This window comes from Kogia breviceps, chromosome 18 (assembly GCF_026419965.1).
Source record: "Kogia breviceps isolate mKogBre1 chromosome 18, mKogBre1 haplotype 1, whole genome shotgun sequence".
Taxonomy (NCBI): domain Eukaryota; kingdom Metazoa; phylum Chordata; class Mammalia; order Artiodactyla; family Physeteridae; genus Kogia; species Kogia breviceps.
This window is the reverse complement of record NC_081327.1, coordinates 44,259,089-44,279,069: the sequence shown is the minus strand read 5'-3', so window position 1 is coordinate 44,279,069 and position 19,981 is coordinate 44,259,089. Positions and strand designations below refer to the sequence as shown.

The following is a 19,981-nucleotide window of genomic DNA, read 5'->3' as shown; positions in this document are numbered from 1 at the left end:
AACAAGGGGTACGAAGCACATCCTTAACCTAACAAGAGGGAAGAATCCCCTCCCAAATGTTACACTGAGGAATGTTTCTTTAAATTAGAGAGACCTTAAAATGAACAGATAATCACTATACAAAGCATGAAACATTCCAAGGCTGTCCAAATTACCCCGAGGTAACAGCACCGGAGCATAGTGGGAGAAGCTTCTCGGGTAGAGCACCCTTCCTACAGTTTTCTGAGATTACTTAGATGAATTCTCCTTTAGGATTACTGTGGGGGTGGGGAGGGAGTACAGAATAAAAACTACTCTGGAAGAGGGGAAAAAATGAGGTAAAAGTGCATGTGAAATTGTCCAAGTAAGTGTGTTTAGGCTCACTGCTTATCACCCTGGAGTTATGAAAACAGCCATGGAAATCACCCTTTCCTCACAATGGCTCTGAAGTTGTACATCTAAACAAATCTGCTCCCCCGTGAATGGTTATACTAGGGAAAAAATTACTGAAATGTGCAAGTATTCATAGAAATTAAGAGATTTCTCCTTTAGCAGCACGGCCAAATGAGAGGAGAACGAATTCTGATCCTAGAAACTAAGGCACGCTGAAGCTTTCAAAGATCCAATCGTTTGAAACAGTCTTCACAACCATCAGTATCCTAGGCAGTTAGTTACCTGGCCGCTAGTCCTTCAATACGATGCTCAGGTTCACTCTCTGGAATCATTTCATATTCTACACAGCACCCTTTATGTTAAGGCCATGATTTTTACTCTGTCTAGACAAAGCTATGGATGATTACATAACTCTACCTCAAAACTACATTCACCCAAGGAGACACTTTGCTCTGAGAGTAGACCCTTTCCAGCCCCATTAGCTAGCACTGTCTCATAGCCTGATCTTCAGCAGATTTCTGAGATTCAAATCAGTTCAACTAAAGAAACTTGAGCTGGTTAACTATAAACGTGAGAGAGAAAATAAAGCCTCAACCACAAGAGGAATGTTAGACAAATTCTATTCAAGAAATCCACCAATATTATGTTAATCCTATCACGTTTCACAGCATTAAGTATCCATCCAATGAAATCAGTCTGCAAAGAAACCTTTAAAGACTATTTTTCATCGCACAGGCAGAGCAGGGGTTTGAAACACACACTAGACCACTTACTTTACTGAAAACTACGCACAAGGTAATATCCTGTTCTTGACTCAGTCAACCATTTCCCCAGTAGAATAAGTTTTAGCAAATCTTGCTCTTAAATACTAAAATAAGACCAGAAAGTTCCCCCTTTGGAGCCTTTAGTTCAACTCCAGTTTGTCAAATGTTAGGAATAATCTAGCATCTGATACAGAGCTAGAATTGACAAGACACTGAAGATTTTAAGTAAAGGCTTGGTGAAATGGAGGGGGAAAAAATGGATATCTGTATCCAGTTTTAAGACCAAAGCCAAAGTGGTCCTTATACTGTACTCAATACAGTAATGATTGCAAATATTTTAAGAGCAAGGTGGGCCTGACTTTTCCTTTTCTTTAGTACATCAGACATGGCACCTGTGCACCTGAACGTACACAGTACATTCAACACGTGCCACAGGAGAGTCACCTTACCTCATGCCAGCAACTCAGTGTTAAGGTTTGATAACATGAGGGTCCTTTCTAAGAGCACTCGGCACTCTCACTAGTTTAAAAAGCTCCAGATCTCAAGTCTTTGATGCAGATACTCATAAGATTGGCCTCTCTTGAGAGACCAACTTCTCACACTCAGGAAAAGATATTCCTACCCTATGGTGTCCATAAGACTTCCTCTGACATAGGGGGCAAGGAAGCTACAAGGCTTCATTCCAACACCATAAAGTACGATATAGGAAAGATTTCTTTAACTGCGTGGTCTTTATTTCAGTGCCAGTGTTACAGATACAACACAAATGTTCCAGTTAGAAGAAGGAATTCAAACGGAATGCCAAGGTCCAAGCCAGGCTCAGGAAATAAAAAGGGAGATTTGGAGTAATGGAGAAGATGACTCCAATATGCTCTAGAGTGAATCAGATACTCACTCTTCCTATGGGCAAAGGTACTTTTGTTAAGGAGTCTGTACTTTAAAAGTGGCAAACTCCTCTTTCCACCCATTTACCATAGTTCAGGCAAGTTATGGGTTTAGGAGAAACTTTAAAATTTGTAGTGGGAATAGGGGCATTAATAACTATTAATATATCTTTTGTAAATCGTCCACTTTGCACTTTAAGGGGAATCAATTTTGAAAATCATGGACAGTACTCATGACTACAGCTAAAGAATGCAGAGAAAGGGGGGCTGGAAGAGCCTTTGAAGTTTCTATTACAAATAGAGCACCATATCCTTCATGCCAAATCTAAACAAAAGCTCTTTTTAACTGCATCTGTCCAGTGTTTACAAATAACCTTTCAAGGTCTGACCAGTTCTTGGTAACAAACATACATACATGTGTGTGTCTGTGTGTATACAGCAATGCACAGAAAAGGCTACCAGGAGCCTAATGCCTCTTTCAAACATTGGGGGAACCAGGAGAAAAAGGCAGGGCTCCCTCATGTCCACCGTTACATTTCCGTTCTCAATGCCAGATGTAAAAAGCGCCTGAAGATGGTAACCCAGCTAGTGAGGAGTAAATACCCCACCTCGCCCAGTCCACAGAGAAACACAGTAAAAAGAAGGGGCAACTCTTTGCTGCAGAGACAGAGTGAGTGTCTTCTTGCCATGAATTCCAGTCCTCTCCTCCAAGCCAGCTGCTTATTTCCTCAGGGGCTCAGGGAATGTTGATTCTGGCTGTAAATGTAGGAGGGGTGGAGAAGTGCAGAAAAAGGAGAGGAGGAGGAAGAGTGCAAAGTAGCCTCCAGAAGCAGCCAGCCTCAACAGTGGAGGAGAGGAGATTAGTCTTTAACAACGCTTCAAGGTCAGCAATAACTTTAGGAAAATCCTCCTCAACAGTTCTCTTCAGCTCCTCATGCCCATGGTACAGTTGGGGGGGACTTGCAGCGATCATAATCTCCTTCCCAGAGTTCCTTTGATTGAGTGGGATAAGAATGAGAATGGTGCTGGACCCTCATTGCCAGGACTGAGGGGGAAAGTTGTTCACCTCTGCTAGATCTTGCATTGCTGAGCCCTTGTGATTATATGTGAGCTTGATCCGCATTCGCAGCTGTTGCTGTGAGAAGAGAATAAAAAATTACACACTGAAATAAAATCCTTAGAATCTGTACAGTCTACAAATAGACTTTTAATCTTAGAAAACACATATTATTTTAAAGCAGAACTCTCTTAAAAATGAAACACAGGCAAAAAACAACAACAAAAACCACCTAGTACTCTAGCTATTAGCCAACATCATGCAGTCAAGTAGAGAAAATGCATCTCCAGAACTCACTGTTGGCTTCAATCCTAGAACCACATTAACAGGACAGAACCACTCAGGAGCATTTTCACAGTAACATTTGCTAAGTGCCTTTCTCAAAGATTCAACCCTTGTATCCAATTTTCTAGAAAAATGAGGTAAACGTACTCATCTTATGCTCTACATTCAGATATACTGGTTGCTTTGTCCCCCTCCCCATGCAAAAAACTAGACTTTTAAGCCTCTAAATAGAGAAATCTTTAAATGTGCATTTTAAGGATTTTTTTTTTGATGTGGACCATTTTAAAAGTCTTTATTGAATTTGTTATAATATTGCTTCTGTTTTACGTTTTGGTTTTTTGGCCACGAGGCATGTGGGATCTTAGCTCCCCGACCAGGAATCAAACCCACACCCTCTGCATTGGAAGGTGAAGTCTTAACCACTGGACCGTGGGGAAGTCCTCTAAGTGTGCATTTTAGTAAGATGCCACTAAACCATTTTGTATGTCTGGGCTTCACTTACTATCTACAAAAGAACAAGGAGGTTAGACCAGACATTTTTAAAGATTTCTTTTCTGCTGTGAGTCAGAAAAACCTTTGAGAAACAAAGCAAATTTTATTTCAGGGAACATGCTTACAGCCTGCTTAGATAATGTCTTCAAATGTGCTACTCACCTTCTGTGGGTTCAGAACTTTAATGACTTGTGTGATGGTCCCCGTATTAAATGCTGGGACGATGCTGCTGCTAGGAGACAGAAGCTGCAGCTGGAACGTCTGGGGGGAACAAAGGGCACTCTTCAGAAAAATACACTTAACACTGTGTCAGAGATGTCAACAAATACAGTCAGATATGCAGATGATGGTTCAATTACCAGATTTACCTACCACTAAATTCTATTTGTTTTTCAGATATCAGCAATTCACAGCATGTGGGCTATCATTTCATGGCATTTATCCAATGCCATTGTTTCTAGCAATGAGCTACTCCTTCCTTCCTGGTAGAAGGAACTTTAGCCTACCACTTTTCAAAAAGTAACCAATTCTTGTTCTGGCAACCTCATTTAATAATAACTGATCAACTATGTACGTAGAAAAACAAAACAAGGGCTTCCCTGGTGGCGCAGTGGTTGAGAGTCCGCCTGCCAATGCAGGGGACGCGGGTTCATGCCCCGGTCCGGGAGGATCCCACATGCCACGGAGTGGCTGGGCCCGTGAGCCATGGCCGCTGAGCCTGTGCGTCCGGAGCCTATGCTCCGCAACGGAAGAGGCCACAACAGTGAAAGGCCCGCGTACCGCAAACACAACAAAAAAACAACAGCAACAAAGAAAACGGGTGACTGTGGTTAAAAAAAACTAGAAAGAAATGAAAAGCTTTCTAGAAATAGTAAACCAGCACACTAGTCACCAACTACACGCCTTCAAACTTCTGTGTATTTGGACAGTTGGGATCAGAGACTTGAACCTTTGTTTTCTGAAGTCTACATAATCTGGAATGTGTCAAGGGTTTCTCCTACAGGACAGAGGTGAAGGAAAAGCTGAAAAAAGCCAGCTTGTTAATACGTATTTGGAAAACATCGGGATCTCTACATTGGGGACACAAAGCCCTAACAGAAAAATATTGTGCAGAACTAACCCATACAGCAAAAGACCTGGAAAAGCCAAACACCATAATTTATTGAGTGCTGGTGGATTTTGTTTGTTTGTTTACAGGGAAGAGAGATAAAAGTGCTATGAGCAAGATATGTAAGTCACAGTTAGCACAATGTAGTATGTATGTAGCTATTTTACAGACTAGGATTAAAAAAATTTTTCCTGAAAGTTTAGTCTCCTAAAATATTAGAGAGAGAGGAGAATGAGAGAGAGAAAGAGAAAGAAGAGAAGAGGGGGAGAGAGAAAGAAGGGGATAGAGCGAGAGAAAAGAGAGAAGGGCAAAGGGGAGAGAAAAAGAGGGAGGGAAGGAAGAAAGGAGGGAAGGAGGTTCGTGGGTCTAGGTCTTCTCTAAGGCCAAAAATTACAAGAGCAGAAATTTAATCTCAATGCACAGGTTTATTACTTTGGGACTTATTCATAAGTCTACTGTCAAGATAAATTATGTAAGCTAAAATATCATTCATTTATTTATATTTATTTCATTAAATGTTAGATGGCATCAATTGTAATTCACACCATTATTTTATATACCACTGAGAAAGAAAATAGGCTGCCAATGAAACTATGACAAGGGTATCAATTTTAAAATGTACCTCAATTTCAGAAATAACAAAAAGTAAAAATAGTATTAGTAGAATCTACGAAATACGTTTTGAAGTTCAAGATATGCATCATGATATGCAAATAGGCATTATATAGTTCAACACCAAGAAGAAGGCCATACTTTAAAGCAGAGACGGTATGTTGCTAGAACAGCAGCGTAAAATAATAAGTATAAAACTCTAAGTTGTAGCAGCTAACATTTACTGAACACCGAACATATGAAAAGTGCTTAAAACAGTACCTGGCACATAAAACTCATTTATTCCTCAAAGGAACCCTATGAAGTAGATATTATGATGACACACTCCCTTTACAAATGAAGAAAATGAGGCATAGAGATTAAGTAACCTGCTTAATGTCATACAACTAGTATTGAAACCACTAACTCTACTGCTTCTAAAACATCTACATTATTCTGACTCCTAAAAATCCAAGTAAAGAAGGTTGCAAAGTCAGCAGTAACCACAAGTAAAAGGTCTTCAATTTCCAAAACTGTGTTGTCTGAATGTCATACTTCACATGTCACTGAAAAGATCAGATTAGCCTAATCTATCCCAGGGGTTGGTAAAATATGGTCCATGGGCCAAGAATGAACTGACACCTCTTTCTGCAAGTGATTTATTGGAACAGAGCCACCACCTTTATATATCGCCCATGATAGTTTTGGCACTATGACAGCATATGGCCTAAAATACTTACTATCTCATCTTTTACAGAAAAATTTTGCCCACTCCTCATTCTACATTTTCCTTTTTCAAAACTTTCATTATTCAATGATGAACATGAACACTCCTTAAACTAAGATTTGGTATAAACAAAACTTCAATTTACAAAAACAAGCAGTCATTGCATCAATAGTAAACTAGATGTTAATGAAGGAGGAGTGTTTCTCTCACATGATCAAGAGGCAAAAACTTTTAATTCTGATCCAGTGACTAGAAGAGAATATCAAATACATGAAGTCTCTCATCTTGATTGAACTTTAATTCCACGTTACAACTTGTGTTTTTTTAGGTCTTTACCACTGTACTACTGAACCCCAACCTATCCTCAGTGGCCTGAGCATTAATGAATCACCTTGTAGAATTCTGCTCTGTCGCTATTAGGCTGCCCTTCCTTTATCCTACAATACTAACTGTAAAAATATTTTTGACTAAGCAGAAAGTATTCATTAAAAATGACATGCTTAGTTAAAAAAAAAAGACATACTTTAATGAACCATAATAGTTACATTACTGTTAGAGTTAAATCTGCAAATTTAGTTTAATGTCTGAACATTAAAATATATCCCTTACCAAATACATAAAAAATAATCAGCCAATTTTTAATTCAAGGAAAAAGGCCAAGAAGATAATTATAGTACCTTTGGTACTGCAGCCTGGAAAACAAAGTCCGTCATGTCCAGCTCTGTGCTGTTGGAGGCCTGTATCGTTATCACTGTGACACTGGGGTTGGTGTTTGACCGTTCAAAGGTGAATTCTATCTTCAAGCCGTTCTTACTGTATGCTGTGATGGAGGGGATGCCTGGGAAAGCACAGAGAGATCAGTCTAATTGTAGTCAGCCTAATGCTTGCAAAATTATTACTTCCTTTCTTCAACAACTACCTCTCATTGCTCTAATGATGATAACACCAGTGATCGTACCTGTAGCAATGTCATTGAAGAGAGGCTGTGATGAAAGCCCATCCAGCAAGAAGGGGGGCTGGGATATCTGTGGGACTGAGGCAGGGGCGGGAGCAGCAGCTGGAGCACCTAAATGAAACATCCCAAAGTTAGGTCAATCTTAGCCAGAATGACAAATCTCACCAAGAAAATATGGAAGAAAATTATCAGGATCTCAAATTAAGGGAAGGATGCCTTAAACAAGATGCAAAAATCATAAACCATAAAAATAACTAAAAATTCAAATACTTTAAAATGAATAACTTCTGTTCATTAAAAAATACCATAAAGAAATAGACCAGGGCTTCCCTGGTGGCGCAGTGGTTGAGAATCCGCCTGCCGATGCAGGGGTCACGGGTTCGTGCCCTGGTCCAGGAAGATCCCACATGCCGCGGAGCAACTAAGCCCGTGAGCCATGGCCGCTAGGCCTGTGCGTCCGGAGCCTGTGCTCCGCAACGGGAGAGGCCACAGCAGTGAGAGGCCCGCATACCACAAAAAAAAAAAAAAAAAAAAAAAAAAAAGAAATAGACCAAAGGCAGAAGAAAATGTATGCTACAAAATAACAAATGGATGAGTACCTAGAACTATAAATATCTTTTACAAATCAATAAGGAAAAAAGATAACCTAATTTAAAAGTGGTAAGAGAAATGAACAAGCATTTCACAAAAGAAGGAATGCTTTAATTCTTGCATATTTACACAGGGAGACATGTTACAAAAAGTGTGCACAGCAAGATAATTTCTAACAATGAAATTCTGGAAACAAAATGTCCATTATCAAAATAATGGGTAAGTAAATTGTGGTACACTGACAAAATAAAATACTATACATATACAGCAGTAAAAATGTGAATGCACTAGAAATGCACTTAACATGGATTATTCACAAATACAATGTTTAGCAAAAAAAGCAAGGTATAAAAGTACACATGCAGTTGGATACCAGTTCTAAAAAGGCAAAAAAGGGCAAAACAATACTACACACTGTATCATTCTAGAAATACACATGAATGGTAAACACCAAAGCTAACACTATTTTAGAATAGATAGTAGCTACCTCTGGGATCAAGAGGGAAGGAGATAAGGGGGCAGTACACAGGGAATGTCAACTCTCTTAGTAACATTTTATTTTACAAGCTAAGTAGATCAAGGCATTTATTAATTTTAACACACACACACACACACACACACACACACACACACACACACACACACACACACACCCTGGGAGAGTTGGTATGGAGTGGGGGAAAGAAATCATCAGATTATCATACTTATTTGATCCTGCCAAATAAGAACAAGTTAAGGAGGGCCAGGGATAGAACATGACCATGAACTGACAGAAACCAAGATTCTAAGAAGAGGCATAAGAAAATTCAGCAAAAGAAAGAGAATGCATTTTATGCTTAAATAGATTTCAAACTACTTATAAAATTAACTGAAATTGTACCATTTAAAAAATTCACAAAATGAAATAAGGCTGAATTAGCTTAAAAAAATAATACCCCAAAAAATCACATACTAAAAATTAGCAAGGAAGGTAGAAATACATATGGCTAAGCAAAGCACAAGGAGCTAAAACAAATAAACACCACAGGATGTGCAGTCAAGCAGATTACCAATGAACAACATAAACAAATATTCATATAGTTATCCTAGTTTTTATAAATCTAATCTAGTAATTTTCCCATAATTTCTACTTTCAAAACAATTTTAGAAACGTGTTCCCATGGAAAATCATAGGCTACCCAAGACACATAGGCAACATATGAGTCCCTAAGTCCCTCAAATTTTAGCTTTTTTTCTCCTGCAATGGTACAATAGGTAGTTTTGAGAAACAACAGAAACTCACTGCTCCAGTTCCTCTAAAAGCTCATACTAATTTTATTTCCTACTTTCTACTGATTTAAATTACTGTGCATTACGATATGACTGTAATGATGGCTTAAAGAATCTAGAACTCAAAATTTTTTTACCTAAAAATTAAAAAAATGGGAAAACGTGTTTAAACTCATTATGAATAAGGAAAGGAAAATCTAGACTTTTTAACATTTTATCATTTTACTTTTTCATTTAACACTAGAAAAACAAGAAAGTCAGAACAAAAACAAAACATTAAGTCCCCATGATAAATGAGTTAAAAGATACAAAAGGAATGTACGAAAAGGAAATTCATGTATAATGCACATATGGATAAATATAAAACATTCCCTTGATTGAAAAAATAAAAATTAACAAAATGATAGCATCAATCTTTCAACTGATAGGGCTTTTTAAAAAAGATTATAATATTTATGACTATACAGTGAAACTCATGGCCATATACATTGAGGAAACGATAAACAACATTTACCAAGTGCCTACTATGTGTCATGCATGTACCAAGTCACTATTCCTCACAATACCCTATGATGTTAAGTATTTATCCTTCTTACTTTAAACAGATTCAGACAGATTAAGCCTAACTTAACTTAGCCTAAGAATGTAAACCCAAAATAAATTTGGACAAATTTATGTAATAACGATATTTGTTGAGGCATCAGTTATGATAAGAAAAATCTGGAAACAAAATGCCCAATAGTAAGGAATTGAATAAATAATGGTTCAAATTTCTTAATGAAATATAAGACAACCATTTAAAATTATAATTGGCAAGATTATGTACTAACATGGAAATGCTATTATGTTAATAAATAAAGCATATCATCTATACACTACGGTTTGTTTGTTTGTTTTGGCCATGCTGCACAGCTTGCAGGATCCTAGTTCCCTGACCAGGGACTGAACCCAGGCCCTAAGCAGTGAAAGCGCATAGTCCTAACCACTGGACTGCCAGGGAATTCCCCGTACACTATGTTTTAAACATGGGATTGTTCTTGTTTTTCCATATATCTAGGATAGCTTTGGCATCTTAAGATTTGAAATTGACTATTTGTAAATGGCTCTAAGTACATGACAAGTAACATTTTTGAAATTTTGTTAAGACAAATATAAACCATAAGCTCTGGGAGGCTTCTATGTTAGGAAAAAAATCATTTAGCTTGTGATAGCCAGTCTAGATGAGCATTCAACATCTTTATCCTATGGCTGTTTTCTACGTAAGGTCATGTATGCTGTAACTCTCCACTGTACTTTTAAAGAAGTCACTTAAGATAGAAATTATACACTACAGTGATATTCTTGGACTCTTTTTTAAAAAAAATTATTTATTTAATTTATTTATTTTTGGTTGTGTTGGGTCTTCGTTGCTGCACATGGGCTTTCTCTAGTTGCGGTGAGTGGAGGCTACTCTTTGTTACAGTGCACAGGCTTCTCACTGCGGTGGCTTCTCTTGTTGTGGAGCATGGTCCCTAGGCATGCGGGCTTCAGTAGTTATAGCTCGCAGGCTCTAGAGCGCAGGCTCAGTAGTTGTGGCACACAGGCTTAGCTGCTCTGCAGCATGTGGGATCTTCTCGGATCTTAGAAACTAACCATGAGTAGAAAGAAACCTAGAAAAAGTAATGTATTTCTTGGGATGTATTTCTTTTCTAACCTGAGACAGTCCTTTCTATCTTAAAATGCTATGAGTAATTTATTCTCCAAAAAATTAAAAATTAGACTTTAAGGAATCCCTATTAATTATACCTAGAGTATTAATATCACAACATATCCCAGATGTTGTGAAGACTCTTGCTTTTCACTTAGCCTCTCCCATCTTCAACTGTTTCATGTGCTAGATAGAAAGGCTATGCTCAGTGTAGCTTTTCCCTAAGGCCCTTATCCCTAACCAAGCATGAAGTAACTCTAGTCTGGCCTCACCTGTAAGGTTGATGTCTCCCAGCAAATCAAGAAGTTCTCCACCAGCAGAAGCTGGTTTGCTTGTAGGTGCAGTTGGAATAACAGGTGTTATGTCATTTCCTCCCAATAAATCCAATAAATCATTGGCCTAAACAAGGAAATAAAATCTTATTCATTAGTCATTGCCTAATTTGTATCTGATACAAAGCCCTTTCATCACTTAAAAATAAGGAAGCGAACCATCAAATCAATCCAGGAACATTGAAGGGAATCAGCTAAGAGATAGGTTCTAAGGAAGTATAAGATCATGAGGATCCCCAGATAAGCAAGGGAAAAGCTACCTGGCTGGTGGGCTGTGGCCCAGAGGGTGGTGGCTTGGTCTCTAGAGGAGCTGGTTCTGTCTCTCCATTTGTCTGCACAATCTCAGTAGGGCCATTTGTGGTCACTTTTTCCATGACAGGCATTCTCTCAAGCAGGGCAGACCTGAAAGAATCTGAAGTGGTTAAATTCTAGGCAGTTAACTTAGCTTCCCTACCCAAAACAATCACTGTTAACTATATTGAAGCCAAACAGGTAGAGACATCTCCCCTCCCCACATCCCAACACAGACACTAAAACAGAAGCTGGATTACAAGAATACATGACCTAAATTCCTGGCTGGATTAAGGGCAGGCAAGAAACAATGAATGGACAAACCGTCCCTCTAAATCCTGAGAGACTGGGAATTCCCAGTGATAGAGAAATTGGAATGAAAGAAAGGCAAATAAGTAGGTATTAGCAGTTTCCAATCAAGAAGATACTGCATAACAGAAGAGGGTAAAAAGATACTGCATAACAGAAGACACTGCACACCAAAATGTTAATAGTAATGATATCTGAATGCGATTCTCTTGAGAAAAAAACAACTCCCACTTCTTCACCAAATAAAATGGAAAATGAAGCAAACTTTCTCTACCAAAAGAAAGGTGAGAAGGGGACTAAAGGAACATAGTTCACTTATTCCTTTAGAGGCTAGTCAGAATAGAAGATGAACAAAACACAAGGGGCCAAGCAGTTAGAACTTAACAGAGTTGTGAAGTCCGGCTAACAAAGCACGAGGGATGAATATCCTTTATGGGTTTATCATGACAATTTGTTTGAGATGCTAAGAGGCACATGCATCATTTACTTTCTTTTACTTACCTCATATGGTCATATTTCTTAAAAAGTGCATTATATTCTACTGCCCTCTGCTGGAGCTCCACATCAATGCTGCTTCCATAGATGGAAACCACTTTCTTAATTCGGCTTTGGGATAAAATGACAAACAAATTCAAACACCCAAAAGAAAGTTCATAAACAAGCAGAGAGAATAATGTTTGAAACAGAGGTTTCTGGTTAAAATTTTGAAATGCTCTTTTCTTAATGTACATAACTTTTCAAAAACAAAACACTTTTCCTTTATATATCTTGACATATAGCTCAAGACCATCATACTTATTACCATCATACTTATTCTAGTTGTAATGCTAGATTTTGTCTGTTAAATATCTCATACCCTAAAATTTGCTACACAAAAGTACCAATTATTAATTTGCTACAAAAGAATAAATGTATAATGTTCATTCTCTTCTTTAATAACTTTAAAATAAGCTTTTATCAACAAATGGGTCATGGCATCAGACTTCTTTCAACAAAAGGTCATTACCTGACACCAAATTCTTCTACTTCATAATTTAAATAGTAAAAAATACCATTCTTCACGAGGCTCAACATTAAAAATTAAAGCAGAAGGTCTAAGAGAACTAAGTTTAAATATGCTTGGCTGGGAGACTGATCCAAGAATTGACTCTTAGTCAAAATAGTTAAAAAAAAAAAAAAAAAGCAAAATTTTAAAGAGTTAAACACCAAAACCTTCACAATTTTCTTCCTATTCAGACATCTCAAAATATTATAATAAACCAGAACCCTTATATGGGAAAATAACCTCACTACTTTAAAAGAGAAAACAGGCATCAGAAACCTGATTTTAAAAACACTACTTTTTACCTCCAAAATAAGCAATGGTGGGATAGGGGGATGACAGGGAGCAAAGTATAGATAAAATAAGGATTAACCATGAAATGACTGTTATTGAGGAATAAAGGTATATGCAATTGATTTTACTATTCTACTTTTGCTTTTGCTTGAAGTTTTAAAAAATTATAAAACAACATGTTCACCCTACTTTCTCTACATACTCACTTTACAGTACAGGTGAATCGAGTAGAAAGCTTCATAATGGCAGTGAGGGCATAACCTCGTGTCACAGAGGTGGACATATTAGAGATTAGGACACTTTCTAAAATATCCAACACTTCATCCTCTGTTACCTGTGCAGAAAAAAAAAAAGACAATGTAAGATGAATTTTAACTGTAAATATCTACATCTGATATTAAGTCACAGGATGCCACCAGAAAGACAATCCTGCCATCATTACCAAAGCTTCTAACACAATCTGTGCTTTGCAAGGGTAACTGTACAACCTAACCCACCAACCAGAAGCATGTAGGAGGGAGGTAAAAAGGATGGAAAATACCCACTGGGGGCTGAGAGGCATTTTATGACTTTCAGAGGCAGAAAGAGAGGAAGAAAGGAAACAGATACATAGAGTTAAAGTGTTATTGCCACAACTTCTCTGAAATCCAGTCCTTTAATGAGCAAATGGAAACATGGATACAATCTCATTTCTTCTTATCAGCCAGAGAGTAAGAGAAACAATGTAAGTCAGTCTGATAGGATGGGGAGTAGGTCCTAAAGGCAGTTTTAATATCTCACAATGGCCCAGTAAGTTCCAACTCAAAAATCAGCAGGTTTTCCAATGTAATTCTGGAATTGCTTCTTTAAAAGGTTTTCAAGGAATCAATCTCAACTCATTAAACACTACTCTCTTAAAACCAAAAACATTGTTTTTCCCCCTCCTTAACCAAGAGTGACAAAAAGTACCTGAATAGGCTCTTCCTCTTCACATTGGCCAGACACAAGAAGATCTCCATATTCACCTATACACCAGGCAGCTACTTGCACCAAAGGTTGCTGTCAAAAGAAAGTCACCGTTTGTCAAAGATTTCAGTCCTTTAAAGGATTAATACAATTCACAGGTCATCTAACCATAAAGGTCAAAACTGAGGCACCTCTAGAGTGACAGTAGTAAGAGCATATCAGGAAAATAAAGGGCCATTTCCCCCCAAAAGTGAAAGTACTTACCTGAGAATAATCACCAAGAATTGCTTTGTACAAGCGCTGGACAGTATAGGCATGCATCTCCACGCTATTGGTTATTAACTGGATCAAGTTGGGAACCGCATCATCACGAACATAGCTTCCTGCCTAAAAGGAAATGCGGACAGTTACCCCTAGAAACACACAGTAATAATAAGAAGTGTTAGCTAGTACTGTTGCTGTTCAAAGGAGACTACTACAAAACACCCTCAAAGATAAAGTTGTTTCCAATTCTCATGTTCATAAGCAGTTCAAACTTTAAAGTCTTTTTTTTTTTTTACTGGAGTAGAGTTGATTTACAATGTTGTGTTACTTTCAGGTGTATGGCAAAGTGAATCAGTTATACATACACATATATCCACTCTTTTTTTATATTCTTTTCCCATACAGGCCATTTCAGAGTACTGAGTACAGTTCCCTATGCTCTACAGTAGGTTCTTATTAGTTACCTATTTTATACATAGTAGTGTGTATGTATCAATCCCAATCTCCCAATTTATCCCTCCCTCCTTAAAGTCTTATTTAAATGAATATTCTAAAGTTTTAAGATTTTATAAAAAATAAAAACTTCTCTTCGTCCAAAGTAAAAAAAAAAAAAAAAAAAGGTTTAAAATTTAAGAAAGGCCTTCTCTACTCAAAACAGGTAAGGTCTATGATTACAAAAATTTAAGAAATACATTCACTGGGAACTTAATTACAACAACCTCTCCCTTCCCACAACTCCCCAACACAGGTGTTAAAATCACATGAGCTAGCTATAGTAGTCACGCTACTCTGGGGGACGGAGAAAGGAGTGTACGTGAACAGTTCAAAAAGGCTTGTTAAATAAGATGAGACTGAAATAAATAGTAACTTTTAAAAAACCTGAGTTTAGGGGACTTCTTTGGTGGTCCAGTGATAAAGAATCCGCCTTCCAACACAGGGGACGTGGGTTCGATCCCTGGTCGGGGAACTAAGATCTCACATGCTGCAGGGCTTAGAACTAAGCCCATGTGCCTCCAACAAGACAGCCCACATGCTGCAAACTACAGAGCCCACACACTCTGGAGCCTGTGTGCCACAACTAGAGATAGAAAACCCGCATACCACAACTAGAGAGAAGGCCGTGCACCACAATGAAGAGCCCACACGTCGCAACGGAAGATCCCGAGTGCCACAAGGAAGATCCTGTGTGCCGCAACTAAGACTCGACGCAGCCAAATAAATAAATAAATAAGCAAACAAACAAACAAATAAAAAACCTGAGTTTATTCACACTCCTTTAAAAACTAGAGTTTAGGGCTTCCCTGGTGGCGCAGTGGTTGAGAGTCCACCTGCCGATGCAGGGGATACGGGTTCGTGCCCCGGTCCGGGAAGATCCCACATGCCGCGGAGCGGCTGGGCCCGTGAGCCATGGCCACTCAGCCTGCGCGTCCAGACCCTGTGCTCCGCAACGGGAGAGGCCACAACAGTGAGAGGCCCGCGTATCGCAAAAAAAACAACAAAAAACCCAACAATAAAAACTAGAGTTTATAAATATTACAGAACCAATAAGTAGTCCCAGTAATAGGAAATATTTTGTATTTAATTATCCACACTTAAAAAAAAAAAAAAAAAAAGAAAACCTTGATCTCTTTATTGTCCTCTTGACTAGTGGAATCTTGAGATTTACAACCACAAAAACAAAATACAGCTATTTAACCTACGAGGAAACTAAATTTTGGCCTTATCAGAGCATGATGATAACCAGGCTGCACAGGACATACAAATAGTGGAACCTGTGCCTAACATCAGCCCACCTTGGTCAATCTCCCATTACTGGACAGAAGAGTTGATCTGATTTACAAGACTGAGACCAGGCCTACCCATGTGTACTTTAGAGAGGAAAAAGACAAAGAAAAAATCCCAGGTGGCTGGGATACCCACTCCTGTTAAGAAACACAAAGACAGAGGGAGAAGTTGGGGAAATGGTCAAAAAGGAAAGGTGAGAAGCTAAAAAGCAGGTAATTAGTGCTGTGACTTAGATATTTACATTCTTCCCTAATAGGAAAAAGCAGAGTGTTTTGTTTTATTATTTTTTTATTTTTTAATTAAATTTATTTATTTATTTGTTATTTTTGGCCGCATTGGGTCTTCGTTGCTGCGCGCCGGCTTTCTCCAGTTGCAGTGAGTGGAGGCTACTCTTCATTATGGTGCGCGGGCTTCTCATTGTGGTGGCTTCTCTTGTTGCAGAGCACGGGCCCTAGGTGCGCGGACTTCAGTAGTTGTGGCTCGCGGGCTCTAGAGCGCAGGCTTAGTAGTTGTGGCGCACGGGCTTAGTTGCTCCATGGCATGTGGGATCTTCCTGGACCAGGGCTTGAACCCGTATCCCCCTGAATTGGCAGGCAGATTCTTAACCACTGCGCCACGAGGGAAGCACAAGCTGAGTGTTTTAAATAAGAGAAAGCATCAACATGATCTAAATGACACTTATAGACCACACCATTCAACAACTGCAGAATACACATTCTTCTCAAGCTCACACAGAACATTCATCAAGACAGATCACATTCGGAGCCATTAAAAATAAATTTAAAAGAACAGAGGGACTTCCCTGGTGGTCCAGTGGTAAAGAATCCGCCTTCCAACGCAGGGGACACGGGTTCAATCCCTAGTCGGGGAACTAAGATCCCACATGCTGCGTGGCAACTAAACCCACGTACCACACTACTGAGCCCGCACACCCCAACTAGAGAGCCTGAGTGCCACAAACTACAGAGCCCACACGCTCTGGAGCCCACGCGCCACAACTAGAGAGAGAAAAACCCAAACGTCACAACTAGAGAAAAGTCTCTGTGCCACAACTAGAGAGAAGCCCATGCTCTGCAACAAAGAGCCCCTGCGCCACAACAAAAAGATCCCGCGTGCCACAATGAAGACCCAACGCAGCCAAAGATAAAAATAAATAAATAAAATAAATATTTTAAAATAAATAAATAAAATAAAAGAATAGAAATCATGCAAAATTAAGCTAGAAATAAGTAATATAAAGATGGCTGAAAAGTCCTCAAATATTCGGAAATTAAATAACACACAGATCAAAGAAAACATCAGGAATAGAAAACTACAGACCAATATCTCTCATGAACACAGATGCAAATATCCTTAAAAAAATTAGAAAATCAAATACAACAATAATGCATTAAAAAAACTATATGTCACAACCATGTAGGATTTATTCCTGATATGGAAGGCTGATTCAAAATTGATCAAAATTCAATTAATGTAAGCCAACTATACTTCAATTAAATAATTTTTTAAAAAAATCAATTAACTTTAACCTAGCACATCAATAGGCTGAAGAAGAAAAATCATATGATCATAAAAAAGGAGAACATAAATTGATTGGAAAACCGAAAAGTTGGAGCAATTTTTTTAAGAAGGTTTCGATTTTGATAAACATTTTTCTTCAGGAGCTCTAATTTTCCCCTTCTTTTGAGCCTTATAAAAACCATCGTATCTTTTGTTAGAATATATTTCCCATTAAGTATACTGACTTTTAAACTTTTACAAAATTAATTCATTGTACGTAAACTATGTAATTGAAATTTTAAAAATTTCAATGGTATCATTCTCTCCTACAGATGTTTCATAATTTACTTAACCCATACCCATTTGGAGACTCCTAGTTGTTTCCAGCTTTCCCCTATTATAAATAAGATTAGGATGAACACTTCTGTATATACATTTTTGTACAGTGACCTTTTATTTTTCCAAGATAAAGTCCTAAAAACAGAATTAATAAAGTACTGCCTGTTCTCTATTTTCTAACTAGCACTAGGATTTAGATTAAAGAGTATGACAAGTGAAAAATGACACCTCACTTTTATTTACTATCTCTTTAAGAGTAAGGGTAGGGCTTCCCTGGTGGCGCAGTGGTTGAGAATCCGCCTGCCGATGCAGGGGACACGGGTTCGTGCCCCGGTCCGGGAAGATCCCACATGCCGCGGAACGGCTGGGCCCGTTAGCCATGGCCACTGAGCCTGTGCGTCCGGAGCCTGTGCGTCCGGAGCCTGTGCTCCGCAACAGGAGAGGCCACAACAGTGAGAGGCCAGCGTACCACCAAAAAAAAAAAAAAAAAAAGAGTAAGGGTATTTTTCAATGTTAACTAGCCATTTCTTCTTTTGTCAAATGTCTGTTCAAATGTCAGTTTTTCCATTAGTGTTTTACTTTTTCCTATTAATTGTAAAGTATTTATAGATTAAAAATATTAACACACTGTCATATGTTACAATTTTCCCCTAATTGTCATCTGCCTTTTAACTTTGTAGATTATTTTTTCCTTCTGCTATACAAGTTTTAAATTTTAATGTGGTCAACTTTGTCAATGTTTTTTACTTCTGGTGACATAATTAGACATAGATAGTTATGCCACTACATTTTCATTTTTACTCTTAAATCTCTAATCCCTGTCTATTAATTGAATGATCAACTGAGAAGCTCCAAAATTCTGGAAGACTACCAAAGAAAGGATATTCTATAAAACCATAATTTAAAATCCAGAATTTAGCCATTCAAAACTTTCCAATGATTTCCTATCATATTCAAAATAAAATCCTACCTCCTGTGAGGCCTTACAGAATCTAGCCCCTGCATCAATCTTACCATTCTCTGCCTCTCTCACTCTACTGGCTTCACTGGCCTTCTTGATGCTCTCCAGACAGGTCAAGCCTGTTTGCTACCCTAGGGCTTTGCAACACTTACTGTTCCCTCTGATTTGTACACTCTTCACCCAAATCTTTGCACAGCTCCTCATTTAACCAAGTTCTCTACTCAAATGTTACCTCCTCTGAGTGACCTGCCCTAATCTACCTAAGACACCTGGCCCACTGCCCCATATCCCATCCTCCTCTGCCATCAATATAGTCCTATATGCTACTTTAGTATTTTTCATAGCATTTTCCCCTGCCTGTCAAGAGTGTTACATATTTCCCCATGAATTTCCTATCTCCCCCACTAGAACAAAAGCTTCATGAGAACAAGGGCTTTGTCTGACTCATTAATCAACACATCCAGCCCTTAGTATATGTTGACTTAAGAACACTACTTACCGTTGTCAGAACGCGCATAATTGTGTCTATATGCCACCGTTTGGAAGGTGCATACCTGAGAAAATAATGGCACTAGGTGAAAACACTGGAACCTATAAACTAAGCTCTACTCAGTGACTTTCAAAAATCCTGTCCTACAGCATTTTTTAGGTTCACAGGTTAAGTGATTATATCTGGACCCATTTCACCTTCAAAACTAGCAGCAATTCCCATTTCAAAGGGTGATGAAATGGTACGTAGTCAAATTCAGATGTTCCACGTAATATGCAATAGGAGTTGCTGAGCTGAGAACTGGGGACTCTGTCTCCAGTTTTTCAGAAAATAAATCATAAAGTCAGGACAGGAGAGGATAGAGAAGAAAGAAGAAAAGGGACTCTTCCGAGACCCAGGCACACCAGGACTAGAAACTTGCTCCCTTAAATTCACAGTGAAAAGAGGAGAAACAACCATACTACCAAAATCTTGAGGTACTTCTTCCTAAAAGTTTTACACAGAACCACCATCCAGATGCTGTAACTTTTCTATTCTCTTCATCAAAAGGACATCATAGATGAGAGGTTAAAGAACAGATAAAAGAGGAGATTTTATAAAAGTGGGATTATTTTGGTCTTAGCATAATGCTTAACATTAGATACTGG

The 19,981-nt window shown here is 38.4% G+C and overlaps 1 protein-coding gene across 3 annotated transcripts in view; it reads right to left on the bottom strand.

Moving 5' to 3' along the window:
* Window positions 1–1,848: 1,848 nt before the first annotated feature.
* Window positions 1,849–19,981, bottom strand: part of AP1G1 (adaptor related protein complex 1 subunit gamma 1) — a 79,162-nt gene continuing 61,029 nt past the window's right edge. For all 3 annotated transcript variants that reach the window (XM_059043929.2, XM_067020187.1, XM_067020188.1), the window contains 11 exons: window positions 19,344–19,398; window positions 14,260–14,382; window positions 13,999–14,088; window positions 13,257–13,384; window positions 12,216–12,320; window positions 11,375–11,516; window positions 11,055–11,181; window positions 7,239–7,346; window positions 6,958–7,118; window positions 4,017–4,115; window positions 1,849–3,155 (listed from right to left, as the gene is read on the bottom strand). In XM_059043929.2, coding sequence (XP_058899912.1) covers window positions 3,054–3,155; window positions 4,017–4,115; window positions 6,958–7,118; window positions 7,239–7,346; window positions 11,055–11,181; window positions 11,375–11,516; window positions 12,216–12,320; window positions 13,257–13,384; window positions 13,999–14,088; window positions 14,260–14,382; window positions 19,344–19,398 — 1,240 coding nt within the window. In that variant the 3' untranslated portion in view covers window positions 1,849–3,053. The remainder of the gene's footprint in view (window positions 3,156–4,016; window positions 4,116–6,957; window positions 7,119–7,238; window positions 7,347–11,054; window positions 11,182–11,374; window positions 11,517–12,215; window positions 12,321–13,256; window positions 13,385–13,998; window positions 14,089–14,259; window positions 14,383–19,343; window positions 19,399–19,981) is intronic.